General features: G+C 38.4%; 1 protein-coding gene across 7 annotated transcripts in view; it reads left to right on the top strand.

Moving 5' to 3' along the window:
- The window catches only part of cemip (cell migration inducing hyaluronidase 1), a 228,577-nt gene that overhangs the window by 14,091 nt on the left and 203,445 nt on the right, over positions 1-11,041 (top strand). For all 7 annotated transcript variants that reach the window (XM_017303981.1, XM_017303972.1, XM_017303973.1 and 4 more), the window contains exons 2-3: positions 4,735-4,846; positions 5,525-5,662. In XM_017303981.1, the coding sequence (XP_017159470.1) occupies positions 4,765-4,846; positions 5,525-5,662 (220 nt within the window). In that variant the 5' untranslated portion in view covers positions 4,735-4,764. The remainder of the gene's footprint in view (positions 1-4,734; positions 4,847-5,524; positions 5,663-11,041) is intronic.

The raw sequence follows: 11,041 nt of genomic DNA, 5'->3' as shown, positions 1-11,041 counted from the left end.
GGGGTGTACGACCTCTCCGCTGATTTGAGGAAGAGTTGTTTCATATCCACAGGTAGCGTTGATCTCAAAGTTCACCTCCAGCCGTTGAATCTTTGTTTCTAAAAACTGAAGYCGTTGTAGAATACTGCTAATGTCCTTGGGGTCGGACGGGGACATTTTGCCCTAGTTCAACTTGGAGGTGAAGAAAAATGAGGTAAAAATAAAAGTGAGAAAATCTCCCAGTCCTTAGGTTTGAAGTAATCCAGTTATGACGTCGATAATGTGAATAAAACCATAAAAATTGTGACTTTAAAAATAATTCACAAGCAAAGTTATCAGTAAGGACGTGAGAGAGCAGGATAAGCTGTTCCTCCTTCAGCTGCCAGATCAAGAGTGATCTGAGAGAATGAGTTTAATTGTAATGCAACATATTGAAATGATAAAAAGTTTACATAGGATATCTGCTTACAAGTAAAGGCAGAATTGAACAATACTGCAACTCCACCTCCTCTTTTGTCTGTTCCGGTCTGGCTTATAAAGCTAAAATCTGGAGGACATGATTCCATAAGAATAGATGAGCGGTTATTTTGATTCACCCAAGTTTTGGTCAGGAACAAAAAAGATGATGATCAATAATAGTCTTGAATCAAGGGGAAAAAATTCCATTTTCAAATCAAATCATGTTTATTAAGCACTTAGTGTTGAAAACCCATCAGTTTTTGCTGCTGTTAAAAATGTGGCCAGCTGCTCAGTGTAAAAAAAAACAAATACTTACACCATGAAGACGATGTGGAGGTTCATCCTCGGAACTGGTTGGCCCCTTTACTTTCAGTGCAGCAAACTCACTCCAGAAGTTCAGTGAGGATCTCTGAGTGATCCAGTGTTGTCATAAATGATAAGTAGAATCCACCTGTGTGTAATCAAGTCCCCTTTAAATGCACCTGATGTGTGATAGTCTCAGGGTTGTGTTTAAAGCACAGAGAGCATCATGAAGACCAAGGACACACCAGACAGGTCTCAGATACTGTTGGAGAAGTTTAAAGCGGGATTTGGATACAAAAGGATTTCACAAGCTTTAAACATCTCAAAGAGCACTGAGCAAGCGATCATATTGAAATGAAAGGAGTATCAGACTACTGCAAATCTATCGAGACCCGGCCATCCCTCTAAACTTTCATCTGGAACAAGAAGAAGACTGATCAGAAATGCAGCCAAGAGGCCCAAGATCACTCTGGATGAACTGCAAAGATCTACAGCCGAGTTGGGAGAGTCTATCTATAGGACAACGTTCAGTTGTACACTGCACAAATCTTGCCTTTATGGAAGAGCGGCAAGAAGAAGAAAGCCATTTCTCAAAGATATCCATAAAAAGTCTCATTTAAAGTTTGCCAAAAGCCACCTGGGAGACACAGCAAACATCAGAAGAATTGTATTGTCATTGTCAGAAAGACAACAAAACTGCAGTTCCAGTAAAACCATCCCTTATACAACAACATAGGGGGGGGAGGTAGTTGACTGAGGCCTCGCAGAGGAAATGGGAAAAATAAGAAAAATATCAGGTAAGGAGAGGGAAAAAACCCCTGCCTGTCTCACACTCTGCTCTTTGCAGGGCAGAGTTTGAGATGAAGAAAAAAACTTCGGCACCTGGGCACATATAAACACATATAGACAAAACAAGCCGGGTACGAGGAGGAGGTGTGACGTGCATATGGGTCTCATGTGAGTTATGTGTGTGTCAGACCATGAACCCCAACTGAAGCACGCGATTGTCTGTGATTGTCTGAGTATGTCAGAGTTCGCCACCAGCTTATCAGTTCAGGGCCGCAGATGATCTCAAGGAGGGGAGGGCAGCAGAACAGAGCCTCCTGTAGATATAACAACCAGGGGAGGATAGCTGGCGAGTCAAGGCCAGCCCGGGGAGCCAGATTCCGATAGCAATAATTTGTTTAGGTCAGGCTGACATCAGTTTACTGCCTTCCTTGAAAGTCTCGCTGGAGCTTCTCAGTGGTAAATCCAAACAGCCAAATGTAGGGTCTTCCGCCTGATCCAAGCGAACAATGTTCTCCAAGGTCACACCATATCCATTCTGAGTCAGAGATCCGCTGCCCGGCCACAGTCCTGTCCTGTTCTAAGATCGCGCCCAGACTGCGGCTCGGCTCCCGTATCATCTCAGTCTGAGTGTTTATCGCTCTGCAGATCCTATCAACCGTACCCGGCAGCCTTAAAGTGGCCAAAACAGGTAGCCGCCAACTCCAATAAGCAGAAAACCTGTTATCATAAATCCAGTCATGTACACATCTTCAACATCCTCGACTGACAGTGTCGTCAGACACACGGTCTTTCACTTCCATCCAGAATCCATCGTGTATCTGGCGAAGAATGTCCCGTCAGGACACGAGGGTTCCCCTTAACCCGGTTTCCCAGTGGAAAAAATTTTATCAATTGCGTTGAGAGACCAGCTGACCAGATCCATAATTTAAACTTCAGAAGCTATTCAAAGAAGACTCTAAAAACATGTGGAAGAAGGTGTTCTGGTCAGATGAAACCAAAATCCAACTTTTTGGCCACAATGCAAAATGATATGTTTGACGTAAAAGCAACACAGCTCATCACCCTGAACACACCATCCCTACTGTAAAACATGGTGGTGGCAGCATCCTGATTTGGGTCTGGCTTTTTCAGCAGGAACAGGGAAGATGGTAAAAATTGATGGGAAGATGGACGGAGTCAAATACAGAACCGTTCTGGAAGAAAATCTGTTGCAGTCTGCAAAAGACCTGAGACTGGGACGGAGATTTATCTTCCAATAAGACAATGATCCCAAACATAAAGCAAAATCTACAATGGAGCAGTTCACAAATAAACGTATCCAGGTGTTAGAATGGCCAAGTCAAAGTCCAGACCTGAATCCAATCAAGCACCTGTGGAAAGAGGTGAAAACTGCTGTTCACAAGCGCTCTCCATCCAACCTCACTGAGTTTTGCAAGGAAGAATGGGCAAGAATTTCAGTATCTCTATGTGCAAAACTGATGGAACAAACCAAGCGACTTGCAGCTGTAATCGCACCAAAAAGTGGCGCCAGGGGTGAAAGTAGGCGGGTACTGCATACCCCTAAAAGATTTAGCGGGGGTACGCAGTACCTGCAAGAGTGGGGAGCGGCTGTCTGCTGTAAAAAAAATCAATTGGTGTACTGTGCAGCTGTGAGTTCACCCACTAAACTTAGTTAAAAAAAAAAAAAAACTAAAACACGACTTTTTAAGTTAATAGGTCCCCCCACCCCTCATTTCATATTGTTTCTGAACTGTTCATGCTTTTGCTAGAGCAGGGGTGCAATACGTCATACGTCAATCATGGAAGGTTTTGAGTCGATCTTGGCATTAGGTGACAAACTGAACGCCGCCAGGACTCTGAGATCAGCACATCCTCTGACTCCTTATCAAAACGTTCGTAACTTTATTAAAGAACGTGTTCAAATTAATGACCCAACAAAAATGATAATCTCAGTAATTATTGTTTCAACAAGGTGTTGGGCAATTCTGTGCAAGCAAGAGTTTAAAATTAGCTAATCAACCATGGCTGTCTTTGGGGAGCACTTATTAATAATGGCAAATTAAATATCAAGCTTGAAAACGTAATATCGTAACGGACTGAATGTTGTGTTTTTAAGTAATCCTTCAACTACCCCCCCATGTTGTTGTGTAAGGGATGGTTGTACTAGAATTTTCCTTTTTGCTGCTAAAGCTTTGAAGATATTAATGAAAGCTGAAAGGCAGTTGCCATGGCAACAGGTGTGCATAAATGACAGAGATGGAAAAAGAGATATGAGTGGTTTTGAGTTGACCACCTTTTTGGGTTATTTTAAAAGTGAATCGTATTTAGTAAAAGTTTCATTATGAAAACTACATTTAAACATTTATGAAGTGAAATTTGTAGCATTTCAAAAGTCAAAGTGTTGTTTTTTAAATACTTTTTGGGAGATCTTAAGTAAAATCCTCTTTTTGTACTGGCAGACGATTCTGTTGAAAATAGTTTTACGTCAAAAATATAATTTATTTAATTGTTATTTTAGAAATCTTAAGCAGTATGACTATCAAAATTATTTTATCCAATGCAAAGCTGCAGTACCGCATATGTACTGGTCCAAATTATTTTTAAATCATATCACTCACCAGCAGTCTTGCTATCCTTCTAAAAGATTTTTTGTTTGGTAAAAGATGACTTCAAATTTAAAATGTATAAAAAATAGAAGACAGGTCTATACGTTTCCTTATGTTTATCCACATTTTGATTATGGGTAGAACCTTTGGCATCTCTAGAATCTTTCCAAATCATGTAGAGAAATTATTACCCCAGTGTCTCAGCAGTGGTCTTATCAGACTCTATTTAAGTTCCCCTCGTGTCTTGCTTGTGAGGTCAGTTTGTGCTTAAGTTCTTTGTCTTATAACCTGAGTTGCAGTCTGTTACAGTGTGTTGATCTCTGTTTTGGGCCCAATTTATTATTTTTGAACTATTTTTTGACATTTTGTAATTAATAATATTTTTGGAAACCATTCAGTGTCTTTCTGGCTGGTCTTTGTAATTCCCTCACACTGTACAATAACATTTTTAACTTGTGGTGGGGTCTGGCATATGGAGCTAGAAAAAGAGACAGAGTGATTTTTTTTTAAAGACCAGTCAACATCTTTTGTGTTTGCTTACAAGATAATTCTTCAGAACAGTGCCATTTACTTACTTTTCTTCTTTTCAATGTTGTAGGCTCCATCGGTATTCTAAATCAGAGACAAAATGGCAGAAGATGGAGGCAGAAGGGATATTAGGACATGGTTTACACTTCTTGCTGCACTGCAGGCTTCCAGCATTGGAGCAGGTAAGAACAACTGAGCTTACCAAGGAGGGAGTAAGTTAGTTTATGTCACGTACCTACCTTAGCTAGAAGTGAGAAGTTGAGCAGCTACGGCCTTTCCTCTCTTTACATCCCCTAGAATTATGTGCAATTCTGGATTGGTGTTCAGTGAAATTAGTGAACATTCTATTGGATATATTTCCTATATGTATCCAGTAGAACACAGGTGTCAAACTCCAGTCCTCAAGGGCCGCTGTCCTGCAGCTTTTAGATGCGCCTCTGCTGCACCACCGCTGAATAGAAAAATTAGGTCATTAGCAAGACCCTGGAGAACATATCTACACAAGAAGGAGGTAATTAAGCCATTTCATTCTAGTGTTTTTTAGCTGTGGCACATCTAAAACTGCAGGACAGCGGCCCTTGAGCACTGGAGTTTGACACCCCTGCAGTAGAATGTTGTACAATATATTTCCAAGGGCATATATTGTTAACGATTTATTGCCTAGACTTGGTCTCTACATGATTTTAGCAGGTGGAAAAGTTTTGAAAATAGTTCTGTCATTTTTCTACATCACAAGGACCTGGGATTTTAACAGGGATGTGTAAACTTTGAGATCCACTGTGAGGAATTGCAACAAATCCCAATGGTAAGCTGTATACATCTCTATAAGTCAAATTGTTGCTCTGTTCTCTTTCCTCTAGTATGCCCAGATAAAGAGTTGGGACTTCGACTATGGATGCCAGGACATAGTGAAGACCACCGTGTTACAATTGGTTTTGGACAGAAAATCCTTCTTACAACTTCAGCTACAGTTCACTCAATTGATATTCTGAATGGAGGTATGCTAGATAAATCCAGCCTTGCTTCTTCATTCCTTATAGTGAAATAAATTAGACTTGTTTTTGTCTAGTAATTTATAAACCTTAAAGCGCATAACTCAAGATTAAATTGGAAACGAAGATAAATACTGAGACTTTTCACACAGGTTCCAGAAAGAATTTCCATCTTTGCAAAAGGATGCAACAATGCAGATGTAGTTCAGGATAGCACATGGGTAGAGTGAGGCAAAACATTCATATCACCAACTGATGAGGTTGACCAGTGAAGGGAGAAATATTCCAAAAACTTTAAGATCTTTATAGACGATGCTTTGCATCTTTATATACAAGCAAAGCCATTAATTAGTAAAACCGTGTACAAGCCTGTTGACTAAGTATTATGTAACATAATATTACATCTAGGAATATTAGAATGATTGTAAAAACACACAGACAACCAAACGGTGCCAAACTAGTGAAATGTATTAATATTTACAATATATACATACAGGTTATTCAAAATGGTTAATGAAGTTCAGAATGTTTTCCTTTGTCCAAGGAGTTCAACCAGTTTCTTGCTGGTGATTAATGAAATGATGACAAAGAAAAAATAAAGTTCCCTTCTTTGTGGTCCAGTCCAGAGTGAAGATTGTTGGGCTGAATGTCTCCTATCAATTTGGAAGAAGTTGATGGGATGTGATGTTTCTGTGATCCGTTGATAGGGTTAGATCGCCAGTCTGGACGCTATGGTAACAGACAATCTAGGACTGAACCTAGATCCAGAATCCTGGAATGGGAATCTGGAACAGATTAACAGATTGTATAAAACAGGCCAGGTTTCTGCAGTAAAATGAGTTTACATTACATTAGTTAAACTCATGCAAATACTCATTCATTTCTTTTTACACAATGATAGTGTTTTATAATTCAAGGAATTTTAGTTTACATGTTTCATCCAAGTGATGAAACACACTCAGATCAGTGTTCATACTGACCGAGCTCAAACAATTGGTGGGAGGCTAGTGCTAGCATGCTAGCTCCCAAACAAACAAAACTCACATGACAAACCATGTGACCGCTAGAACGTTTGGCTCGACAATCTCACGTCTGCAGGTTAAAAGGCATACGAGTGATTGATGGCACACTAGACATTTGATAAAAACAAACCAGAAGCCCATCTGCACACCAGCGTCTGACAGCATCTCCTACCTATGCTGCTGTTCATCAGCCATATCATAGACATAATATCAGAGTAGACCCCGCATTGGCTGCTCTGGCGCAAGAAATATGGCGGCCATCTTGGAGAGGTCGTCCCTCCTACTTTGCTCAACCAAAACAGCGGAAGATTCCTCAGCACTGAGGATATTGTTGTTCTGATCAATGGACTATTGATGTGAGGCTCCACAGACAACATTTCACAAGTAAGATGGACATATTATTGTGTATATATTGTGATTAGAATATTACTTTACTGTATTTATGTCCACAGKCGAGATACCAGCTAATATTAGCTACAGTGCTTGGTGTAATACGGGTTCAGCCACTATGAAGGATAACTTCACAGCGGCTGAATTCCATAAATTCCATAAATCGAAAAAAATTAATTATTCTTTATCATTGACTTAGATTATCTGACACAAGAGCCTATATTAGAAATGAAACAATGTAACATATATTATAAAACTTATATTATGTGTTATAACATTCACCAGCAAAGTTTACACAGGTGGTAAAGACTATTATTTATATGTAATTCTTTCACTCTGTCAAAAGTAAGAAACATCCCAAATCTTCCGTTTTTGTTTTGAAAGTTTCCTAAAGACACGATGTGAGAAAGAAGAGGGAGAATCTATAAAGAGAGACGGATTCACTGCAGGATGAATCTCACATCAGATTTTGGACTCAATCTCAGCTGCTGAATCTGAAGCTAGAACTCGTCGGCTGAAAAACATATATAAAATATATATATAGCTGCAATATATATATATAAACATGTATCCAAAATATAATATTCAGTGTTAATCATTATTTAATTGTGTTTGTATAGTTATATACATATGTATTGATATTACTGAATAATTTATTAAATAAATTATGAACAGCTGTGTGCTTTGTAATATGCTCTTTATACCTCAATATAAGAATATTCCATTCCTATTCTGTTGTTATAGCCACTAAGCATATTTAAATATGCTGAACTATGTATTAAAAACATAATTAAGAAATACAATTGTTAATAAATGTAGCTTTGATAGATGTTTGAATATGGTTTCCAGTAACAAAAAAGCGTGTTATGATCGATTAAATGCGCTGATACGTCATTGTGCTGCTAAACACATAAGCTGAGTGGAGTGGTGGACCGCTCCAAGATGGCCGCCCTAAATCTCGTCAGTGACAATAGGCGAGAGCGGCCATGAGGCGTCTATCCTTATGTCTATGAGCCATATAAGCTGCAGCTGTCATGTGAATTTTAGATGCTGTCAACAGGTACTGGTGGACGGAACCATTGTAAAAAATTATGTTTTTTCTGGATTTTATGTTCAATGATGAGACACAAAGAAAATAAATAGATTATGGTTCTGTCTTTAATTCAGCTGACAAGGTAATCAGCGTGTCAAAACTATGCAAATGGCTTAAACCATTTGCTTGTCCTCTACAGTTGCTATCACCAAGCTCCTCTGAAAGCTTAACAGTTAGAATCATATGCTAAAAAGGACAGACATTTGATTGTTACAGAGATTCTGTGTGGTTTTCATCTGACTTTATAATTTGCCCTCCAAAGTTACCATAAACTATGTAAAAAGCGTTATATATAATTTACATAGATTATTAGTTATTAAAACTAATTAGTTTATTAGTGTTAAAATGAGCTAATAATCTATTGCAATATGATGATACATTCATTATTTGAGTATGTCTATCCCTTAACGTAGGAAAAATTCCTACATGTAGAAATGTCTTTTCCAAAATAATTGATTTCCCAATACAAATGATTAGGTTGTACAATGAAGGATGCCTGGTAACATCATTACCAGGCATCATAAGATCATATTAGTTCCATCTGACCAAAGCATGTAGTTGTAATTAAAGCCAGTATCAATGGGACATTTACTTTAGTGATGGTAGGGAAGAGCAGTGGTTCCCAAACCTGTCCTGCATGTTTCAGGTGTCTCCTTGTTTCCAAACATCTGATTTAAATGAATGGGTGATTAACCGGCGTCTGCAGCTTATGGTGGCTGCAGAGGAAGTCATGCAATCATTTGACTCAGGTGAGCTAGAACCAGCCCCAGCTCCAGACAAGTTTAGCGAGGGGGCATCGGCTTATTGGGGGGGTAAAATGAATACATAGTAATTACTCAAGTAAAAGAAAAAGGTACAGTGCAGTAAAAGCACTCTTTTTTTCCAAAAAGGTTACTGTTGGTTTGTGATCAAAAGTCAGACAGGGTCCAGAAATTTTAGAGCTCTGAATTTTTTCTTTATGCAATTCTTCAAATTTACAATCCAGTTCACAGCATAACATGCATTCAAACAACAAGAGGGAGAGTCTCCCACTGATCTGAACCAATTAAAGGGGTGGAGACATTTACATTTGAAGAAAGAAAAAAGGAAACATTTGTACTAAATTATATTCCTAGAAAAAATATTTACACAATTACAACTAACTCCAACAAATTCAAAACTAAATCAAAAACAATCTGGACCCAACAAAATCCAAAACCGTATCCTCTCCCTCTCAAACAATAAGTTTCCCCAATGAACCTGATTGAAAACACCACGTCCTTGTCAGCGTTGCTCATGGGCGCGTTTCCATGGCAACACACGATCAGGTGATCTGTTTGGGAGGGGGTAAATCCCTCAGTTACTCAAGTGAATGTAACAAGTACTACCCACCTTTGAATACAGACGACAACATCAGTAGCCAATACGCTTCTTGCCAACAAGCTAAACGTGCTGTATTGGTGTTAACTAGTCATCTTTTAGCTAACATTACCTGCATCCACCAGCTTTACTAACCTCAGTCTGTTAGTTTAAGGGAAAACTGTGCAAAGTTCTTTGCGTTTTGCTGGTTTTCTGCCGTTGCCGGTTCTAGCCATGGATACATCAGGGGGCATGCGGAAATGTTAAGGGGGCGTCATTATGCATGTACTTATTAGGGGTTGATAGACTTCATGTATTTTAAGGTGGGCTATAAAATGATCAAAGTCGAGTAGAAGTCGACTCCTCGCAGTGATGTCATAGAAACGTAAGCAAACTTCACATCAACTTACAAGGCTGTATTATATTCACAGCAAATATTGACAAAAAAGCTCTTTAAGTCTATTATGCAGGAATAAATGTACAAGGAACAGAACACCATCATAGACTTCTTCGTCAGCAGTGGATTAAAGTCTGAAAAGTTGCACAAAGTCAGTTGTGACTCCCCCCTGTCCCTCTCAAAAACCTGCTAGGACTGATGATCGTATACAGGGCCGTACAGAGACCACTAAAGGGGCAGGTGCTCAAAAAAAAATAAAAAAGGACACATCTAACTGGATTGTAAGACAGAATATTAACAGCCTCTCAGCTTTCAGAGTTTAATAAACAATGATAAATTACAAAATTGTGACATATACAATCAAAGCTAAGGAAAATCTCTACATAAAGCAAACAACTATGCCTATGTAAGATATTTTATTAGTAATTTCTTTCTGCAGGTCTACTTTGYTATAGGAAAGTGTTGCAATATTCAAACCCGCAATTTAACAAGATATGTAAATCAGAGCTGGACCACCAGACATATTTTGTCTTTACAGAATTACACTATTAAAATATAAACAAGGACACAATGCAACCTTTTAGTGTACAGTAATCTATAAAACAAAGATCTGCCTGTTTGCTACACTTGCAGTGGAGATGAAGACGGTCCATTCAGGAAAGCAGAGCTGCATCAAACTTTAACGTGGAACTGCAGGAAAAAACAAAACAAAAGCAAATATTGAATTGTTAATGAATGTCACCATGAGAAAAACCTACTGAGTTTTGCTTAAAAAACTTTTTTTTCACACGACGTTTCGGGCAGGGCCCAAAAATCGCAACAAAATATTTCTGATGTGTGCAAATAAAAGTTTGTTTGGTAAATAACTTTTTAAGTTCGTGAGAGAAAAATGWATTTAATTTAGAAAAAAGTTAAAGAAAAATTTTGTTTTTTAAAAAGAAATCATTACAATTCCAAAAGTTTTGCTTACAATTTAATTTTAACTGAGAATTTTTTTTTTCCATTGAATAATTGGGGGAAAAATATATATATCATACTCTGAAACAGACACTAAACTTAAAGTCTGGATTGAGTTTTTTCCCCTTCATTAATGTCACTTTTATTACATTCATTATATCTATCATGGTAATTCAGGGTGAATTATT

The sequence above is a fragment of the Poecilia reticulata genome, linkage group LG3, assembly GCF_000633615.1.
Source record: "Poecilia reticulata strain Guanapo linkage group LG3, Guppy_female_1.0+MT, whole genome shotgun sequence".
NCBI classification, from domain to species: Eukaryota; Metazoa; Chordata; class Actinopteri; order Cyprinodontiformes; family Poeciliidae; genus Poecilia; species Poecilia reticulata.
The sequence above is the reverse complement of the archived record's forward strand: the minus strand, read 5'-3'. Positions and strand labels throughout refer to the sequence as shown.